This window comes from Rhipicephalus sanguineus, chromosome 10 (genome assembly GCF_013339695.2).
Source record: "Rhipicephalus sanguineus isolate Rsan-2018 chromosome 10, BIME_Rsan_1.4, whole genome shotgun sequence".
NCBI classification, from domain to species: domain Eukaryota; kingdom Metazoa; phylum Arthropoda; class Arachnida; order Ixodida; family Ixodidae; genus Rhipicephalus; species Rhipicephalus sanguineus.
The window spans coordinates 23,891,501-23,913,741 of record NC_051185.1 but is presented as its reverse complement, the minus strand read 5'-3'; the positions used below and the strand labels follow the sequence as shown (position 1 = coordinate 23,913,741).

At 48.4% G+C, this 22,241-nt stretch overlaps 1 protein-coding gene across 1 annotated transcript; it reads right to left on the bottom strand.

Moving 5' to 3' along the window:
* Positions 1–399: 399 nt before the first annotated feature.
* Positions 400–21,690, bottom strand: LOC119372407 (uncharacterized). Its single transcript, XM_037642879.2, has 6 exons — positions 21,289–21,690; positions 20,488–20,952; positions 19,343–19,397; positions 8,764–8,905; positions 1,432–1,678; positions 400–718 (listed from the first exon to the last, which is right to left on the bottom strand). Exons 1-6 carry the CDS (start codon positions 21,405–21,407, stop codon positions 400–402), a joined length of 1,347 nt encoding a protein of 448 aa, XP_037498807.2. The 5' UTR covers positions 21,408–21,690.
* Between the last annotated feature and the right edge of the window lie 551 nt (positions 21,691–22,241).

Below are 22,241 nucleotides of genomic sequence, written 5' to 3'. Positions count from 1 at the left end.
TTCAACCAGCAACATTTTTATGTCGGTGTCTTCAGCTTCTGCCGATGCTGCTCTTTTTTGTTTATATTATAATGATCACTGTGTCCATCTTCCACAACGACTTGAACCACCGGTACTGTACCACTCTGTTATTAAATAAGATGGATGCGCCAGCAATGCCAGCCAGTTAGCAATCAATCAGCTGCACAATACTAATGAGATCACGAGTAATTAGGGTCGTTCATCAATGCCACATAACACTAGGCAGTACACAGGCTGGCACCGTGCATGAGCACCAGACTCGTTCCGATTAAACAAGTGCTGCCTTCTCATTGTCAACGTCGTTGGCCCCTTGGTCAGGCTTTTCGCTTGTTATACTGATGACGGCGTCCGCCATGTGCACTTCAAGCTGCTGTGACATCAGACGTCCAAGCTGTGAGGCAGCACGAACATCTTCTCGTAAAGATAGATGGCCACCATGAGCAAAAACAGCAAGACGACGTAGGCCAGCGTGATGCGGAACTGGTCCGGGAACAGGGCAGCCAAAGCGAACATGTTGAGCAGGCTGGAGGTGGCCGACAGATGGTACTTGACCACGTTGTCGAGCCGCGCCACGACAAGCGTCGCGCAGAGACCATAGGCGGCGCTGAACACTATGGTGGCGACCAGGAAGAATGGCACGCTGCCGGTCAGCTGGTCTGCGCATAGTTGAAAGTGAGCCTTGCAAGACCAACAAGCACTGCAATATTCCAAAGCGAAACGGTCTACCCAAACCTGTTGCTGTGGTGGCATGTTAGTCACCACCATCACCACTGGCATAGCTGTGGCGGAGGGGGGTTTCCACCCCCCCCCCCAAAAAAAAAAAAAAATTCTTCCTGTGCCACTGGCCATCACAACTGAGCTAGCAGAGCAGCAAGAGCAGGATAATGTCATCTCCTGACGTTTTTCATTCGCTACTCCCGTCCTATCTGCTTCAACCTAATCATTGCACTGTTTATGTTCGGTGTGCTTACAAACCTCAACACAACCAAGCAAGCAGATCAGTAACGAAAGGTTTCATGCATACTGCAGGTGGAGATATGTGTCATTCCCCTTCCAAGAGACCGTATACTGGTCCTTTCATTTCAGCACTTTCAGCGCAGCTTAAGAAACTAGGGTCTGTAGAATTACGTATCTATGTATTTTCGGGTAAAGGAACACACCACCTGATCTTTACCCAGTGATGTTGCGCCTCAGATATGCGTAATGTTTGCTTTTTGATCGACACTGTACACAAGTATGTACCTAGCCACCAGTTCAAGATGGCTGGGCGTTCGGCAAGTGGTTCAACTTTGGCCGGGTGGCTAAATAGGGTGACAGACAGACAGACCAAAATTTCTGCGTTTAAGTTCCCCAAGAAAGACTATCATCTTTAAGAAAAATGAGGGTATAGGACGTGAAAAGCAGGCTCACTTGTATGCGAACAGCGTGAAGAAAATCCTGCACTGGGCCAGCACGATCCACACGGCGGGCGTGACGTAGTGCAGCGCGATAAAGAATATGTTGTTCGTGAGCATGTAGATGAGTGAGGGAACCAGGAACTTGGACGAGGGACGCATGCGCAGAGAACCGCTCGTGACCATGCGTACAGCGGTCACGAGAACGCACTTGAAGACCTCGGTCAGCGCCACCATCAGCGACTGGTTCATCGGGTACGAACCTGCGTCACAAATAAGCAGATACAAATGAAACCAGTTTATACACATCCTGACGTACACTTTTTTTCTGTTCCCAACACTGATGCAACACAGTTTCCTTAACAGAGGGGTCTTTCATCTCTTCGTCAGTATGTGAGGTGTTTGGATTGTCTTTTGTCAGCTGGAAGGATTTCTCTGGACTCGTGCGTCTGCAGGTCTTCAGCAGACAACCCAAGCGGTAGTCCATCTGGCAGCCCAAACTGTAGTGTGCGGTGTTTTGATTGTCTGTGGACAGCCGGAATGATTTTCCTGGACGTATGTCCGCAGGTTTTCATCAAACAACCCAAGCGGTAGTCCATCATCAAAGTGGCAGTCTGGCAACCCAAACAGTAGTGTGTGAGGTGTTTTGATTGTCTGATGATAGCCGTATGGTTTCTCTGGACTCGTGTGCCCGCAGACTTTCATCAAGCAACCCAAGTGGTTGTCCATCATCAAAGTGACAGTCTGGCTACGTTAATCCATAAGCACGAACTGGACACAGACATGAGAAGAGCACTTACAACAGCGCCTCTTTGTGTGCTGTATCTTTCATGCCTGCGTTTATTCTGTAGACGTTTATGTCGTTCTTACATGGTAGTGTATGAACCACGATAACCAAACGAAGCGCATTTGTTAACATTTATCTACATGTCATTATACTGATTTTATATAGCTACAAGGACTATAGTATATGAGCTTCCAAAGTGGTGTACAAGAAGTATATATGCAACGTTAAAGGGACACTGAAACGGTTTTGACGATTTTGTACGAACACATTGAGCCGGTAGAGCAAGTCCTAAGGATCATTTACAGACCGATTTAAGCTCTGTGCGTAAAACAGTGTAATTTATTACAAGGCTTTGAAGCTGCGAATCTCCACCGATCACAGCGGCTCAGCCAAACGCGTTTTCAAACCACCCACTTCCAGTGCGCGTCGTATTGGAAGCGCGACGTCACGTAGGCGGCTGATCTGATTGGATATGTCCAGTACACGTCACTGAACCTCCTGTGGGCAGCGAGCGTCGTCTGCCTGTGTTACAACGTACTCCGTGTTGACGTGAGCTGAGCGACAGTGTTTATCTCGAAGTTTCTTTTCTTGGACATAATTAATTTCCTAGCCGCGTTGTGTACCACATATCTAGCAATTTCTAGCAATTGGTGACTTGTAAAGCTGCGAAATCGTGCAATGTTCGTGAGGCATCTGGCGAGCGGAATCCCTTCAGCTCGTCGCTGCAATGAGCGTCGCGCTCTCACTATCCGTTCAACGCCACGATCCACGTTTTTGTGGCTTTATTTTTGTTTGTCCGCATGCTTTTGCAGATTGTCGCCGTACAAGAGAATAAAATAAGATGGATGGATGGATGGATGCTATGAGCGTCCCCTTTATAACGGGGCGGTGACATGTCTGCCACCAGGCTCGAAGGCGAAAAAAAGAAAGAAAAAAAAAATAAAAAAAAATAAACTTCCTTGTTTCATGTTGTCCTAATGCCTTATCTACATTGATTAAATCTACGTTATTATACCAAAAAATATAAATTCACGGTCCATCTCTCTGCCTCTTAAGGCAGAATGACCTTTTTTTTTTCCCCAGTTATTTATTTTTGTACTTTATCTCTACTTTTCTGCCACCAATACTCTAACCGTCTCTTACTTATTTCTATCGCGGACGTGTTCAGCTTTCCATTGTTGTCCCTAAAACCCAAGGCTTCATGTAGACTCGTGCCCACACGTATACCTGGGTGAATATCGCCACATTCAATCAGTACATGTTCCATCGTTTCCTTAGTTCCCCCGCAGCATGTACATTGTTCTTCTTCGTTACTGAATTTCGCTTTATAACTACGCGTTCTAAGGCAGCCCGACCTTGCTTCAAACAGTAAAGCGCTTCCCCTTGAATTATCATAAAACCTTTCCCTCCTTATTTCGTTTTTTCCTTTTCGGTAGTTACTCAGAGCCGGCTTCTTTTCCATCGCTGTCATCCAATAAGTCCTCTCCGCCTCTCTGACCTTCCGCTTAATGCTCCTTGTTGCCATATCGCCCGCACTGCCAGCCGTATATTTACTGGTGAGCCTCCTAGTTCTTTTTCTCCACTGCGTGTCAACGCTTTTTCTATACAAATACCTGAAAACCTTCTCTGCCCATCTACTCTCCATTCATTTTCCTCAGCCTCTCTTCGAATCTCATTTTGCTCTGCGCTTCCCTCACTTCAAAGCCTGTCCATCCCATATCACCCTTTACCGCCTCATTTGTCGTCTTCCCGTGAGCGCCCAACGCGAGGCGGCCCACCGTCCTTTGATTTACATCCATTCCTGATTGCACCTCTGACTTCATGCACACCACTGAGTTCCCAAATGTAAGCCCCGGAACCATCACACCCTTCCACAGCCCTCGAAGCACCTCGTACCTATTGTATCCCCATAAAGCTCTGTGCTTCATAATTGCAGCATTCCTCTTTCCCTTTGCTACCGATGCTTTCTCTTGTACTTCCATATATCTATCCCCCTCATTTACCCATACTCCGAGGTACTTGTACTCGCTTACCCTCGGTATTTTTTGGCCCTGTATTAAGACCGTATGGTCTCCGTGATCATTGAATACCATCAATCCACATTTTGTTGCACTAAATCCTAGTCCTAGAGCCTCACACTCCCTTCCGCATATATCTGCCAGTCGCTGTATATCATCTTGACTGTCCGCAAATAAGACAATATCATCAGCATAAAATAGACCAGGAAGCTTCTGCTCAACCATCGCTCCGACCTGTTTGTGTGACAAATTAAATCCAATGTTGCTACCTTCTAGCGCTTTTTCCATCCTCGCCATGTACAGCATGAATAACAGCGGGGACAGAGGGCATCCCTGTCTCAGCCCCTTGCTAATTTCAACGCTGTCCTTGCCACTTATTCCTTCCCATTCTATACAAACTGTATTTTCTCGGTATATTTCCCTCAAAAGCTGTACACAGTCGTCACCTATGCCCACTTCCTTCAATATATCCCACAAAATTTCCTGATTAACGTTGTCATACGCCCCGGTGATATCTAGATAAGCTACGTATAAGGGCCTGTTTTCTATTTTAGATATTTCTATGCACTGGGTAAGAACAAACAGATTATCGTCTAACCGCCTGTCGATTCGAAATCCATTCTGAAGTTCTCCCAAAATATCATTTTGTTCTACCCACGCTTCTATTTTTAATTTTACTGCCTGCATCGCCAACCTGTATAGCACCGATGTAATTGTTAGCGGTCTATACGAGCGAATGTTATCCTTTTCTCCCTTGCCTTTATAGATTAAGTTCATTCTACTTTTTCGCCAACTGTCTGGTATTTCCCTCTTCTGCAAGCACTTTTCTACGGCTTTCAGCAGTGCTTCTTTAGTGTTATGTCCGAGTTCGTTAATGAGGCTGACGGGAACCCCATCTAAGCCCGGAGTAGTGCGCTTAGGAATTTTTCCTTCGGCCTTCTTCCAATTGAAATTCTCTAGTACTACATCTTCGTCGGTCGCACTCCTTTGCGTACTTTTACTCACCGGGGGAATCCCCTGGGGGACCTTTTTAAACGAATCGGCTGTTATCTTTCGGATGTAACCTAGCGCTTCATATCCTTCCAATTTATTTCCTCCTTCATCTACCATATGCTGTTGCATTGTGACAGACTTCCTACCCAGCGCTTTTAGGTGGCTCCAAAATATCCTAGGCGCGGCCTTCTTCTTTTCGCGAATCTCTGTCATCCAGCGTTCACTTTCACCTTTAATTTTTGCCTCGACTAATTTCTGCACAATGGATTTTGCTCTAAATATATTTCCCATATTTGGTTGACTTCGTCCTGTGGCCGCTTCTCCTTTTTTGCCTGTCTGTGCTCCCGTGATGCCTGACGTCGCATCTCGATTGCTTCCCGGATTTCTTTGTTCCACCAACTTTTTGGCTTTTTCTTTCCTTTCCAACAAATAGTTTTCTTCTCTATTTCCATTTCTTTCGTGATTACATGTAGCAGCTCACTATACTTCCAGTCTTTGACTGGTAGTTCGTCTACTTTTTCCTCGACTCTTGCGGCTATATTTGTTATTTGTTTGTCATTTAGATACGAGCTGCCAAACTTTGATTCTGTGTTCTTATTTTCAGTTTTATATCCCATTTGTAATATTATGCGTTTATGATCACTACCCAAGCTGTTAATGCCTTCTTCGTCTATTCTCATCTCTCTAAGTTTGTCATATATTCCTTCTGTCATGAGACAGTAATCAATGCTCGATTGCCTGTTTCTGACTTCCCACGTGATCTGCCCCTCACACTTAGGCCCCACGTTAACTATCTCAAGACTATGTTGCTCGCAGAGATCTAGCAATAACTTGCCATTGGTGTCTGAATATCCGTCAAGGTCATGAATGTGAGCGTTCATGTCCCCTAGAAGGATTATCTCGGCATCATGACCAAATTCTTTAATATCGGTGCTTATGCATTTCACTATCTCCAGATTCTTTTCTCTGCAGTTATTCCCTGTCCACAAGTAAGCTACACCTAGCCACGTTTTCTTTCCACCTACTGTGCCCGAAACCCATATGTGCTCTGAACACGTTTGTTTCACTCTCTCCCATTTTGTTCTGCTATGAATTAGCATTCCAACCCCCCCACCTCTCCTTTCTGATGTGATCCTGTTACATCCTTCCCAAACATAATTTTCAATATGTGGTGGCTCTTCCAAGTCTCTAAGGTGTGTTTCTGTAACCGCATAAACACCTATCTGTTCCTTGTTTAACTGTCCCTCAATCTCTAACCATTTTGCCTTTTTTCTGCCACCCTGCATGTTAATGTAACTAATTGCAACACGCGCCTTCTCCCTTCTTTTACCTTTTCTCTGTTTTTTCGCTATACTACCTGTCAAAGAGTCCCCCTGGTTGTTTTCCTCATTACAAGCTACCATGGGCACCGAAGGGCCCGCGTGCCCCCCAAAAAAGCTACTGCGCTTCCTGCAAGACGCCAACCCACCTCATGGCCAAGCCTCCTGTCGAAGTGTATTCCGTCTCTTCGAAAACCACCCCACCTGTGCACCTCTCTGTTTATTTCCACTACCTCGATGCCTTTCTCTCTACTCATCTGCCATATCTCTTTGTTTGCGTCGACAACCGCTCTTTGCAGGTTGCCGTCACGCACCGGTACCTCCGGTATTGTGCATACCACTATCTGCACCTGAGGGGAAATGGCGCGCATGTCATCGACACCTTTCGCCAATGTGGTCGCTAGTTCGGCTGATTCGTTACTCAAGACGTCGTTTAGACCTCCCGTGATTATCACGAGGTTACGTCCATTAGACTTAGTTGCGAGTTTTGCGTTAGCTTGTTTCATCACTGATCCCAGCCTATGGCCCGGGAACTTCCCTATTAAAACTCGTTTGTCACCTCTCACCCTTTCCTTGACTGCTTCTGCGCATGTAGCTAAATTCGAGTCCCCGGCGATTATCACGTGATCCGACTTTTCTGCTGGACTGTCCCGCACCTGGCCACTGCACCTGTTACTAGCGCGTGCTACTGCTCTTGTTTTGTCCCCTCCCGTTCCCAAGACTACTTCGCGGAAGGTGGGTCCTGTGACCCTTGCACCTGTCTTTTCCAAACCTGTTTCCCCCTTCGCGCCTACCACTGTGGGGGTCGATGCCCCATTGTTCCCGCTGCCGCTTGCTTCCTTGTTCCCCGTGGCTACCTTTGCTGGCATGGCTACCTTTGCTAATCCCTCCTCGGCTGACTTAAGCCTTTCCGCCATAGCCATCGTTTTTTCCCGTTCTGTCGCCACCGCTTTCTCCAGCTCGGAGATTCTCACCATGAGCTCATTCTGGGCGGCCATCATTATTTCCATCTTCGCCTCTAACTCGCATTGCTTACACTTGGCGTCAGCTCTCTCTGTCGTCTCATCCTCACAAACCTCTATTTTCCGCCCCATTCCGCATCCTGAACACTTTACGGTCTTTTTGACCATGGCTATAGGTCGTTCGCGCGGAGGATTAGATACACTTAAAGCCAAATGATATCACAAAACTCCGCTGATACTCCGCAAGTATGTTACACTTCAAAGCACCCGTGCACCTTTCAGCCACGTGGTGGCCGAACAAACAAATATTAAAAAAAAACACCCGAAGCGACTGTCACACCACTTTGTACCAACAGTACAAAGTTGTAAGCTCTATTAAGCTGCAATCTAGTGGCTTAACTAAGAAAACAAGCTCGAATCGTGCAAAAAAAAAAAATCCACTTATCTGACGCTGTCATTCCGGAGCCCACGAAAAACACGTCCGTCCTCTAGCAGCAACGACGCAGCCAAACCAGGCCAAACCTCTTTCTCTTTCCTCTCCCTTCCGCCACCTTGCGGGATTCCGCAGAACTCTGCTGGTAGTGTGGCGGCACCTGTCGGAGCAGATATCAACCACTTGGCACAGGGCAGGCGCTGCGAGCGCCTGCCCTGTGCCAAAAGGGATTAGGAACACCTACTTACTTACTTACTTACTAACCACTCCGCGAGCTTCGTCTTTGTTGGGCCTCCGAGATTGCGCGCAACCCGTCGGCGCACAGAGACCATGACTGGGCGAAGCTCAAACCGTCGAGTGCGCTCATGAGAGCGCTGCGATCGCCGGTGATGTCAGGGTGTCTGTGAGTTGAGGGTGCAAGGCAGTGGTGAGGAGGAGGGTATAGATATAAATTCCGTAGCGGCCTTTGTACACACTGCGTCGCTTAATTTCTGGTGCGAATGATTTGGGGATGCTCCTGCCTAAACGCTGACAAAACTTCAAAAAACCGTTTTCAGGGTCCCTTTAAGGCTGTAGATTCGCTGTTGTAAGAGCCAGAAAAGTCCCTGATAACATATTTTGGAGACATCTCCAGGATAGCTTTAGCGAGGAGGGTTCAAGCCAACTATGAGACGAGTACAGAGAGACGTGCGACACACCGCGTACGTCTTTCTGTCCTCGTCCAAGTACTTAGCTGGAACCCTCCTCGCTATGTGCAACCAACGAGCTCAGGCTCATTATGACTCCACATCGCCAGACCTTGACATTCAAGCTCTGCACCGTGCTGTAGGACTTACCGTGGTTATAGTAGCGCAGCGAGTAGCTGCAAACCATCTTGTTGACGTCAATGAACGTCGAAGCCGCGAAAAGCACCAGCACGACGGGCAGTGACGTCCGCTCGCGGCGCTCCAGAGACGACTTCGGCGAGTCTGTCTCCACCTGCGGCAATTGATCGTGAAAACGAGAGAGCTCGTATGTGCATAGGAAAGCAAGAGAGCAACCGGAAGAGAGTTTCTGGTTTTGCTACCGTGCACTTTGGGGTAGCAAAACCCCACACCCGTACTCGTTCGGACCGAGCCGTCATTGTTTAACATACAGGGCTATGGCCATGCAGGTTTTGGCGACAATGGCGGCCGAGGACCACCGATGTTACATCTATTTGCTTCCCACCTCCACCCCCGGAAAGCCGGGGACCAAAGGCAGGCCGTTGCGAGAGACGTCAGAGCTTGATTTCCATTTTCATATCCGTTGCAAGCTTGTTTTCTTGCGAACTTGACCAATGGGGAGCAGGGGGGCGTGCACTAAAGCTTGCCCCCCCCCCCCCGCTCTTCCAGTGGACGCCTATGCACATGCATGGGTATGCCTTTGGACACCTATGCATGTGCACGCTTATGCATATCCGGAACTGATAGGCGATGTCGGTACAGCTTTCAAGGTGTCTGTGTGTCCCGTTCAATGGAACATAAGCACAGCGTCCCGTCTGCCGGATATTACACCGCACGAGGGAAACAACTTGTGCACGACAACAGCCTGCGCGTCATTCGTAATACCGTTGTTAATGCTATTGTTACGGAAACTTGTTCAATTCTGTCCCAGCTCTGTTGTCAACTTTGGCGCACGAACTGTCCGACATTTTTATCCGCAGAGGCCTCCCAGAGTACTCACTTAGCTATAAACGCGAAAGGGGTTTCTTTCCTGTGAATATAGCTAAGGTCTGAAGCTAAAAATAGCCCTTCTCCCTGTTCCTGAAGGTGCGGCTCAAGAATGATACTACTGATAACGATTTCTCTTTCGAAAATCACGAAGCCAGAAATAGCCACGATTCAGGTGGCAATATCACAATGTAATGGTAATGACAAACCAAGTATATTAAAGATATGTATGCGAAAGTATGAAAAGAGCTTGTGCTAAATGAAATACAATGTAATAATGTATTGCTGTAATAGCATTTAGCCAGTCTTGCATAAACATAATAAAAATAGCTCGTACGCAAATCTTACTCTGTTGCCTCCTTTCCCCTCAATCCTAATCTTAACATGCATACATAGTCGTGTCAGTTAGTATTGCTGGTGGATATGTTTACTTCTAAGGAAAAAGAGAAAAGCCTCTGTAACTTTTGTATAAGTATATCCAATATATGTGCAGTTTGATAAAGTAGCGTGGGACGAAGCTATGCGCAATACAGAAGGGCGCCGTACGCGTCAGCGTCGTTATATGCGGAAGAAAAGTATAACACATAAAATAAAACGTCGCACTTAAAAGCATTACGAAAACGGTTTAGGTGCATTAGCAGCGTCATAAAACCTTCGTAAGCGTCTTAATTAAGAAACGCTTTCATGGGGTTGATCTTTAAAAGCAGCGCCATATACACGAAGAAGCGTCGATGCATTTTCACTTTTGCAAAGCTTGCTTGCTTTCTTCGGATTCAACCAACAAGGGGGGTGCGGGGGGGGGGGGGGTGAGACTTTGCCATTTACCCCCACCGCTGATAGAGAACCCTGCTCACGTCTATGCAATCAAGTGAAAGTTTATGTTTATTTGTTGGTCGTGTATGGTCACATGGCTGCTTTACAAGCGATACACGGAAGGTATATACACATCCGCATAAGCATATACTGTGCGCGCATTTCATATCCATGCATTGAAAAGTACCTGGCATCCTTCTGATGGCATTATATGTAGAGGACATACTGGAACAAGAATTCACGAGCCTTTTTCGTCTCAAGTGCTTTCATCGCTTCTCTTATCAGCAGATGAGCTGTTTTGCATACAATAGAACGTTTGTATCATCCAGCAAAGGTGCGCAAGGGCGGCACCTCTATAATGCTCGCCTAAATGTCAAGAGGTTGTTTTATTTGCCGGATTCTACGAATGACCTTTCGGTCTGTCGTTCATCAATTGCACTACAGAGCCATATATGGTTAGATCTGAATGATGGCGCTACAGAAGCGCCGTGGGGCGTTGCCAGGGCGGTGGTTTGGGGGGGGGGGGGGTTCTAACAGCTCCCCCTAATATTTACATTTTGTATGTGTGCATACACACATACAAACACATGCACGAACTTACATAAGAGGCCCCCCCCCCCCCCCCCACCCGAAAAAAAAATTCTGGTTACGTACGCCCTTGTCGTAGGGTGTTCCAAATTGACGGCGGCAGAAGATGAATCTCCGTAAAAATAACGTAATCGGTCCTTCCATCCTCGTTTGAGTGAGGACTTCTCGCTGTAATATACTGGCATATTTACAGTCATGCACAAATGAAATAGGAACAAGTTAGCCTTAACGCGTTCTTTCGTTCTTGTTCCCGCCATTAAGCGTCATGGCGGCATGATATCTGCTTGAACGCTTATATTGGTCCAAACCATCCTAGGCACCCGCTTAATCAGCTGTCCGAGGCAGTTGCTCTCGAGTATGAACACGCGAGCGCGTGGCCATGTTTCCATGAAACGCCAGTGTATTGAACGCTACAGCGCGTGGAAGCAAGCCTGCGCATGCGCAAGGATAACTGATGGCGCGATTACATAGACGTCAGTTGACTGTTCCGTCAGAAAAATAAAAAAATAAAACGGAACTTCATCTCTGTCGCTGCTTTCTACTCAAAATAGTGCAGTTTGCATGAATAGTGTCAGTTCATTTGTCTTCAGAGTGGGGCATCCACCAGCCGTTTACGTGCCAATGCAAGGATGGCTTCGGAGCTGCGAGTCTGCTCGTCAAACAGTGCAGCGAGTGCAGTTAGGTTCAGTGCACGCAGGTTTGACACGTGAGTTGCTACATGCACATGCGCAGCGTTCTTGAACGCTTGAAGAACGCTGCACATGTGCAGCATTCTTCCAATCACTGGCGTCGCCGGGGAGGGGGGGGTCAATTAAAGGGTGTACGAATATTTAATTTTAGAACCGAATCAAATACGAATCGAATAGCGATGACAACGAATCGAATACGAATACTAATCGGATACTCTTCAAATAGTTTTCGAACAGTAAGACAATTTGAACTTTATACGGAACATGACGGCGATGGCGGTGACGGCGAAAATCATTTTTAAAAGAGCCCGATAACTCCATAATATTTTATTTGAAACAAATATTCACAAACTTTCGCCAAAGAACGTTACCGTTACTTTTAGCCTAATCGAAATACCAGAGTTATGAGGTAAAACTGAGGGAAGCTCGTCAACAGCAGCGATTTGAGCCTTTGAAATATTCAGTAACTGCAAGGTGAAATGCAGCAGTGACTACAGCAATCAGGGTGACACTTCGCCGCCTGCTTTTATAGAAAATTGAGACATATAAAAGCGAATTTTGAGCCAAGCACCACGCATACAACTAAAGATGTAATGAAACAGATAAACCTGTCATCACAACATGGGCCTCGGCACTGCAAGCATGTACACATCAATGTTGAAAGCATGCAAGAACAATTCTTTATTTAATACAAGATGAATACTGGAACTGATTAATGCGATGCAGCTGCAGCATAGTAAAAACTAAGTAAGAATGAAGTTTTCAGAAAAAAACGCCTTCAAACGGTAACCAATATACCGTCGGTGGTCTCGTAAAAGCTGGGGTTACATGTACATTGGTCATTAACCCTTTTAGGGCCGAATGTTTTCGCGAAATGCAGTCCACAAAATGTGTAATTTTTATTGCTTAAACAAATTCTTCAGACGATTCTATTTCAGAAAAAAAATTGTCTAAAATTTTTTTTGCCGTAACCGTAAAGTGACAAAAAAATCATTTTTGTTACATACACATGGTTTATGCGTAGTAACATCAAGCAAAATCTTAAATTATACGTTCTTTTATAAATAAAAAGCAAAAAAAGGTATGCATTCTATTAAACATAGCTGACAGACATACAAAAGTCAGCGTATCAGAGTACTTTTCCGGTAAAAAATGTTCGTGCTCCCTAAAACAGGAAACGCAACCACGGTGGCGTCGTTTGTGTAATTCAGCGCCGCACGGAAATAGATGTAATCGCGCCCCGGGGAGCAATTAACGAGAGACTCACAAGCGGTCACCCTTTGAGAGGTTAGAAACCAGACAGCCATCAGCTTCGCGGGCGCGAGAAGCGATAACCACCCGAAGGACGATACCGAAACCAGCCGCACCGCATGCGCTCGTTCTGATGCTGAACTGAAAGCCGCCGCGCCGCTTCAGAAGGGGAAAAAAAAAAAAAAAACAACGGAGAGATATCGGCGCATGAAAAAAATTCCACGTATTTCCGAAGCGTGGCAGCACATTCCAAACAAGAGAAATGATCGAAAAAGGGGCGCGTTTTAAACATAAAGGCTATGCCGTACATGTACGACGACAACCCTTTCGTGCCTGTTAGGTGATGCCGTAATTAAAAGAAGAAAAATGACCTTTAGCTGCTTCAAATTTTTGTTGTTTTGGGGTTCTTCCATCGGTGCTGATTATTCGAAAACTATTCGAAAAATATTCGGTATTTCGAATATGTACTAATATGTACTATTCGATTTGTTATTCGAAATTTTCGAATATTCGCACACCCCTAGTTCAAACTGCCCCCTTCCCCACCCCAAAAATGTTCAATTGTGCATCTATACACGCACACATACAAACGTACACACGGACATACATAAAGTAGGTTGCACACCCTCCACCACCACGGAACAAACGCGATCACGTGATCACTCTTCGCAGTGCATGGTCCACGTCGCGCCTGGGTCGACGCGCTCAGCTTCGTACTGTGCCCTCAGCTATGCCCTCGTAAAGCGAATAAAAACACTGAATGAAACATTGAAAATGGCGGGAGGGCAGTGGGAGGGGCTTGCTCGGTCATTGGCGGTCACGAGGGCACAGCTAAAGGTATCGCTCGCACACGCCGCGTGTATACGTGCTTTCGTCCTGTAGTTACGTACCGTAAAATCTCGAGCAAGTGCTCCCCTCCCTTTTTTCATATCCGCCAATGACCGAGCAAGCCCCTCCCACTGCCCTCCCGCCATTTTCACTGTTTCATTCAGTGTTTTTATTCGCTTTACGAGGGCATATAACGACAGTGAATGCATGCCTATTCAATAACGCATTTCACTGGACGCTCGCGCTACTCTTCCGCCGCCATCTTAAATTTTGATCCATGACTGAGCAAGCCCCCCCCCCCCCCCTCAAAATCTTGTCGGATTATCTTCCACTGTAGGGAGGTGGGGGCGCTTGCTCGGGATTCTACGGTAACGTCGGACAGATGTAGCTTCTGCGTACAAAAAAGAACAGAAAAGAAAACAAAGAAAACAAAACGACCGGTTGGTGAGCTGTGTGGTTGCACCCGATAATTAAAGTGCGGCAGGTTCACCACCAGCGGCGCCTCGTCTTGCGAGTTTCTTTTTTTTTAACTGCGTTCGCAGTCACATGGACACTGTCGACGGGTTTTTGCCGTCGCCGTCATGTTCCGTATAAAGTTCAAATCGATAGCGTCGCCTCGCGCCTCACATACTCTAAGTGGGAACAGAAGCGCGCGAGCGTTACCGACGAACGCGGCTTAGGCAGACGTGAAACGAGCCGGCCATATCCGTCGCACGGAGGGCGCATGCGATAACAACGCCTCGCGTTCGAGGCCTGCCGTCGATGGCTCCTCAAACAGACAGAAAACGCCCTGTCCGGTGGAGGGGGAGTCTGCGTCGGTCCCAAAAGGGCGCGGTCGTGCGCGCTAGCGCGCGTGCTATTTCGACAGACATCATTAGACGGCTCGTATTATCTTGTACACAGGGGTCCACTGTTAAAGGGAACATCGGAGCGTGTGGCGGCAGCTCGGCGCCACCGCCGGCCAGCGGCTGCAACGAGATTCGCGCAGATGCAGTGAGCACCGTGCCCGATGCTCTTTCGTCACGTCAACGGTTCGCTTCGCCACGATTTGCAGTGCGGAAGCAGACGGCAGCAGACGACGAAAGAGCACGACTCACAGCGCGCAGTGCGCCTGCGCGAAGCTCGTTGCAGCCGCTGGCCGGCGGTGGCGCCGAGCTGCCACCACATGCTCCGATGTTCCCTTTAACAGTGGACCCCTGTGTACATGCAGTGTTCTCACCACTTGCTTTGCGTTTTTTGAGAGGACAGACAGCACGCAAACCGCTTCGCTCCATGGAGCGCCCGTATTTCCTTACGCCAGCGTTTTGTACGGGAGATGGCGTCCTAAAGAAGTTAGCTGATATCCTTACTTCGTATAACGTTCGAATTTGTTGCTGTCGCATTCATTGCTTCGCCTTTACGGTGAAACTATGAGACTTCTTTTTGTTTTGATCGACATTTAAATTAAGCGTCGCATAAGGTGCAATTTCACGTCACAGGCGTGCGTCACTCAGCAAATGTCGGAGCGTCTGTCACAACATAGGTTTGTGTGTTTTGTGACGACAGCTGTTCGTCGATGAAAAGTGCGCAGCTCTGTCGTGCGCTGCACCTTTTCACTTCGCCTTAGCACGCTAAGCTATGGATTTCTTTTCCTTTTTTTTTGTGTCTTTGTTTTCGTCAGCTATATACTGTAAATCACGCTTCTTTCACACTCTTTTCTTTTTCTCCGTAAGTGTTAACGGCGGGTTTAAAGATCACCTGTGTTGAGTTGCAGAATTCTTTTTCTTAAGCCAGATTATTCTCAGAAGCGCACGATATCTGCACGAGAAATCAGAATGAACAACTGTCTAATTCACAGGATTTTCTTTTGTACTTATTGGACCAGAGCACACACTATAATAGACGGAATGCAGCCGCTGACTTCGAAACTCACATTCATACTAATAAATAAATAAATAAATAAAAATTACACCATCTCCCGCTAAAGGGGACCATGAGGCGATGCGAAGCCGGAGCACTTGCACGATCGCGTTCCGTTGGCGTTCGTTGGGCATGCTACCGACCTCGCGTCGTGGAACGCGAAGAGGGACGCTACGCGCGTCGTATCTTCCATCTAGCCTGGCCGTTAATTCTCACAGGGGGAGCGGGGAACGCGGTCGACAGGCGGGCGAGAGGGCGGCAGCGTAGGAGAGGAGAGAGAAGGGGAGGGGACGCGCATGCGCTCGAGCTCATCGCGGCGTTGCGCAGGAGAGAATTTCGGCATGTCTAGCCCGCGTTTCAAAGGAAGAGTGGAAAGGGGGAGGGGAAGGGGAGAGGGTATGCGCATGCGCAGTAAGGGTGGTCACGCCGCACACCACCACCTCCGGATTGAGCTCCGCCTTAAGATACTTCGCATCTAATAAATAAATAAATAAATAAATAAATAAATAAATAAATAAATAAATCTGCGCCCAAGTACTCCGTACAGATGACTAACCAACGCAGCTGAAACGTGCGGCCCCGGTGTTTATCATGAGCTGAGATCTATTCAATCTATCCAAGTGTCTTGTGTCGTAGCTCTTGAGTTCTCTGTGACTACATTTAAGAGATTCGTGCTTCAAACTTTGGCTTTGGTGACGTTAGCTTAAAGGATATTAAGAACACCTGAAGGATTTTATGGCTAAGGGTTCATGCTGCGGCGGGTATAATCCTTAGCTATATATGCTAACAAAAGCGGAAAAAGAAAGTAGTGCAAGCGCGGAGACCCTTCGAGGTGGCGTATGCTAGCATTGCTCTCAATTGCACCAGAGTGGTAGATTTTGTGTGGTGTCTGTAGTGTAGGCTCGCGGAGCGCCAGCATTTTTAACCTCCTAGCTTCGTAATAAATACACAACAAAAGAAGTTAGCTACTGCCATCACTGACCAAGTGCTTCATAAGCGTGAATCTGAAGTCGCCATTTTTTAACTCGCTTTGTCGATTCGGTACAAGCTCGACTACTCCCACTCACTCACAGCTGCTGTTGCTGCACCTCGGGCATCTTGAATCTCGAGAGTATAGATGCCTTGAGAGAAATAGATATAATGTTATAGAGAGGTTTAACAGGAGTCGAAGCGGTCTGCTACCCTGCACCGAAGAAAGGAGGGAGGTTAACCAGGTTGCACCCGGTTTGCTACCCTGCGCGGCGGGAGAGGGAAAGGGAAGGGTAATAATAGAGAAAAAAAGAAGGAAAGAGAGGAGAACTGATACAACGCCTGCATAGCAGTGTTCACCGCGCATACTCAGAATGTTTTAAATTGCGATCTGTCACCGAGTACGGTTCGACTTCGACTGTCGATCATCTCGCCCTCTGAGGAGCATTTCCTCTAAGGGAGGAAAGGATGAACGTAATCAGATAATGTTCAAGGCTATGCGCCCTACATGCCGACGCCGGGGTACTGGAATTGAAATCTTTGTTTTACGTCCCGAAACCACGATATGATTATGAGGGACGTCGTAGTGGAGGGCTCCGGAAATTGCGACCATCTGGTGTTCTTTAACGCGCACTGACATCGCACGGAACACGGGCCTCTAGCATTTCGCCTCCATCGAAATGCGACCGCCGCGGTCGGGATCGAACCCGCGACCTTCGGGTCAGCAGCCGAGCATCGTAACCACTGCTCCACCGCGGCGAAAGGACTCTGTCAATCGTTATGCATCCTGTACATATTGTCTTCGCAAAAATAAATAAATAAATAAATAAAATACAGTTCAGACAAAAAAGTCATACCTGAAGCCGACTTTCCATTTTCCGAACGCTGTGCTTCGTGGAGTTCGACGTGCAGTCAAAGTTGAAGGGGAAAAAAAAAGAAAAAAATGGCTGCTATTCGCGACTCCAGCAATTCATGCGGCACCTAGCGGCATTGGGAGGAAACTGCGCACGGAGGTCCAAAACAGTCTGGACGCCATAAGTACCGTATTGGCTGCAGTCGTGGGCGGTAAGATGGAGCCGCCAGTAAAGAAAAAAACGAACGGCCAAGCAGTTCTGCTGTGTTCCTCAGTGCGTGTCTGCGAGACGGAAAGATAGCGCTATTTCTTTTCATGCATTTCCTTCCGAGGCCAAAGACCGAAGCCGCAGAGCGCGGTGGATTGCGAATCTTCGCATCGGCAAGGCTGTTACGCCGACGATGACCGTTAGCTCGCGGCATTTTGCACAGAATGATTTCTTCTTTCCAGGTGAGACACAATTATAAACTTGTGAACTAGAACCTATTACATGACCATTGTATCTCGCGACTTTACATGTCGCTGCGGCGCCTGAAGCATGTCAACAAATGTGGCACTGCGAGGTCTCGGTGCGTCATGTGCACTTGCGATTGAGCTGTACCTTATTTTCTTTGTATGTTAACCGGAATACGAGGACTTGATCTATTGGGCACACTTGCGACTATTTGCTGCATGTATCATGCCGCAGTTCGAGCACGTGTGCGACCTTTGAACGGTGTCTGCACTGCTCGCGTCTTCTGCACTACACGTGGCGGCAACCCGGAAGGCATCCTATGCACTTTCCAGCACAACGCTCGCGCATCGTGAACGGGTGTAGGAAGTCTTAGTTTTACTTCTGGCGTGCCAGCAAGTTCGGGGAAGCGATCATTGTAACCTTGGCACTTATTGAAAGCGCAGTCTCTTGCATGGCACGGACGAATTCGCAGTGCACTCAAAAAGCTCTCCGCGCACGAGCACGGATTTGTCTTCCAATCACGCACGAATGTGTCCACGTGATGCTGGTATTTCACTCAGCCGGTTTATTACAGTAATCGGCGGCATGCACGCCACCCTCGCGACAATTTTACTCGCCCTTGCAAGTTAAGGAAAACCAACCGCATCCACTTTTTGCTGGCGTATACCGTATTACAAGTGCGGTATTAGCACCTAAAGTAGCGTTATGTAGATTATTTCGATTATGCTGACGTCAGTGTCATAAGCATTCATCATTTTATTTTGTTACAAGCAACTTTAAACTGTGTCTTGCAGATGCTACGTTTGGTGTGCAATGTTTCATAACACTCCAAACATGACCCTAATCTGCTTGCAAGTGCCCTTTCTTTTTCCTAAAAACATTGTGTTTCTGTTGCGAAAAACTAAATGCAACGCACATCGACACATAAAGCTTAAACAATTTATTTTTCAGATGTCCCATGCCAGCGAAGACGGCTAAAAAACAACGCCGTACCAAGCCAGAACCAGAGCCCATATAGTATTGTTGTTGTTTATCTGACTATATTTAAAATAAAATGTGAGTTGTGTCGGTGTAATGCAAAAGACTCCTTCTGTGAGACTCCACTCCCCCTGTGGAATCCGGTTGGGGGAGAGGTCTTCTACGGCTCCCGTCTACCTATGCAAGCGATGCCGGCCTGCAACCGCTGGTCTGCAAACTGCTGGTCTGCAGCAGCTCCTTGTACGTCGGACACGATGAATGACGAAGCGCGAACTGCGTTAGAGGAATGAAAAAAAAAAAAACGAGTTCGGAATAGGAGCAGGGTCAGTTACGTTATGCTAGCCTAGTGAGCTTGCTCTGCGTTACGATGCGCGTCGATGTAACTAGTCACGGGTCACATACCTGTAACAGTGGATCAAGCCAGCCGAAATGTGCTTGCACTTCGCGGACAGTCCAGCTGTGCACGAGCACTTCGCTTCAGTGATGGAAGGCTCCCAGAAAACACCGGCGATTCGAACGAGGATCTCGTGTGGGTCTGCAGTCGCGCCGGATGTTCGCACACACAACGCGACCACTTCCAGCATGCCGCTCGCGCTTGCAGGATCACTGGTTCCTACTAAAATGAGATGTTCAGCATCGACAACCCGCTCCCTTTCTACAAAACATCGCGAACTGCAGTCACATTGCAAAAAAAGTTAACATTTGTGTCAGAGACAGCGGATGCGGGGGCAGGGTTCTATTTGGTGTCGCAGAAGTCTGTTGCCAGACTCGGGGGTTAATGTTGCCAGACTGCCGCCAGATTTGGCGGATAAATTTACCCCTGCGGTTTCAGCTTTCCCGTACGGCTTCTGTGTCATCCGCGGTGCATTTCGAAAGTGCCTGTGCGACATCGGCCGTTTTAATGAGCGGAACGAACGGACCCCACGTGTTGCAGAAGTCGGGACGCGTTTTTTCGCTGCGTGCGCCGTACAATTAAGATATCTGACTCGAAGTAGGGAATCCACGCGCAACGACTCGTTTGAGTCCACGTACGCGTAGGGGAACCTGAATTAATCGCCGAAGCCCGGACACGCGTGTGCGCCGTGTTGCAATACATCGGACTCGTGTCCCCGAAGTACAGATTATCTCCGTAGCTGTGCGTGCCGTGTCGACCATGCCCAACGACGCTCACACTTCCGATCGCATCGCTCGACGAGTATGAAACATACATACCACGGCTGGAGAATTGATGCACGTCGCATATATCAGTGCTAGCTACGCCCGTAGGCTGCTTTATCGCCGCTGCTGGACGACACTGCTAGGTCTGAGCTGGTGGTGGGAGGCGCGCGACTCGTGGAACTGTAAATGGGGGGCCCTACATGGAAGAGGGGCTCCACCCACAATAACCACAAACAACCAAAATTCCAATTAATGCATGTTTATTTTCTCCGGGCTTGAAAGAGCGCTATCAAAAAGTAACAAAAATGAATGAAAACAAAGCAAAAAAAAAAAAACCGCACACAGCAGGTTGATCAATCTGCATTTGCCGCACTCTTCAAAGGGGATACCGGCGTGCGATGGCCTCGATGAGCCGAAGGAACTTGTCCTTCACGTTGGGACGTGCGTTCACGGACCTCCACCACAGCCAGGCGAGGTGAGAACGCATCAGAGCGGGAGTCGTTTTGTTGCCGTTGCGAACAAGTCGTCGTTTTGCTTTCTGCCACTCGCTTTCGATGTGTTGCGTGTTGGCGCCTGTTGCAGGGTCGATGAAGTTGACGCTGTGGTTCACGGTGTGCCAGTCGAGGTTTAGCGGCGTCCCATTGGCATTCACGAGGCCGGGTATGCACCGGTATGCGGCCCACTCGTCACTGAACACCGTCGTGCCGGGAAGAGCGTTCTTTGCGATCAGAGGACCAAGGGTGGCCGCGTCTCTTTTGTCGACCTCGAACAGCCTTGGCTCCTTCGTGGACACGCACAGCATGCCGAAAATCCACGGGCCCTTGTCTGACACACCACCGTGGTTGTTGCGGCGCCTGGGGGGAACATTGTCGCCAGTCAGAAGGCGGCCTCGGTTCGCCTTGCGTCGTCCCCTCATCAGGCACTCGTCTATTCGGACCACCTGTCCTACTCCTCCCATCGGCGGCTGTTCGAGAAGCTCTGCGAGAGTCACTTCTCTGACATAATTTCTCCAGTCGGTCCGCGTGGTGTTACTCATCTTGTACTCCTTCTCTATGAGTTCCTTCGTGTTCCTCGACGAGAACCCTTTAATCATTGCGTAGGTCAGCCATATCACCCCTCTTCGAGCGATTTTTACGTTCGGACGTCCAAGTACGTCTCGACAAGCAAAAAGGAGCCTTGCCCCTGCCTACCGTGCAGGGCGTCCGTCCCGCGGAGCTGAGACAGCTGCTTTTTGCACCGATTGCACTTGAAGCTCGGCCTGATCCCTTTCTTGCATCGGCGATTGTAAGTGACGACTTCTCCGTCGCATCCTGGCTCGCCTGGATTAAAGCCGAGGTCCTTGCATATCCCCCAGTACTCGCAAGCCGATGGCCGCCCTTGTAGTGTTCCGGTTGCCTGGGGTCGAGCAGATGGCGTCGGCACCAGTCCAAATTCACGAAGAAAGGCCTCTTCTGCGGCAGGGTATCTGATGATGTCGGCGATCTCGAGAATGCTGGGGTCCATACGTGGCGTGGCCATGACGAACCGCTTCCTGACTGGGGACAATGTTGATTGCATTGCTAACGTTACGGCATTTTATAAGGCTCGCTATGTGAAAGGCGGGGGAGGGCGGCCGAGACAGAACGCACCAAATAAGGGCATTTCGATGGGTGAATTGACCAAATATGAGCATTTCGACGCGCGTTCCGTCGACGCGTACTTCGGGGACACGAGTCCGATGTATTGCAACACGGCGCACACGCGTGTCCGGGCTTCGGCGATTAATTCAGTTTCCCCTACGCGTACGTGGACTCAAACGAGTCGTTGCGCGTGGATTCCCTACTTCGAGTCAGATATCTTAATTGTACGGCGCGCGCAGCGAAAAAACGCGTCCCGACTTCTGCAACACGCGGGGTCCGTTCGTTCCGCTCATTAAAACAGCCGATGTCGCACAGGCACTTTCGAAATGCACCGCGGATGACACAGAAGCCGTACGGGAAAGCTGAAACCGCAGGGGCAAATTTATCCGCCAAATCTGGCGGCAGTCTGGCAACATTGACCCCCGAGTCTGGCAACAGACTTCTGCGACACCAAATAGAACCCTGCCGATGCGGGGACCTCCGTGAATCCGCCATGCTGCGCAGTGTGGCCAGACCGCGCCAGA

Excerpts from the sequence above, each read along its gene's own strand:
- LOC119372407 (XM_037642879.2), bottom strand. The coding sequence starts at position 21,407 with ATGCGACGGAGAAGTCGTCACTTACAATCGCCGATGCAAGAAAGGGAT. Across the intron at positions 8,906-19,342 it reads GGCTTGATCCACTGTTACAG|GTGGAGACAGACTCGCCGAA; the intron begins GTATGTGACCCG and ends CAATTGCCGCAG. Across the intron at positions 1,679-8,763 it reads GCTGCGCTACTATAACCACG|GTTCGTACCCGATGAACCAG; the intron begins GTAAGTCCTACA and ends TTTGTGACGCAG.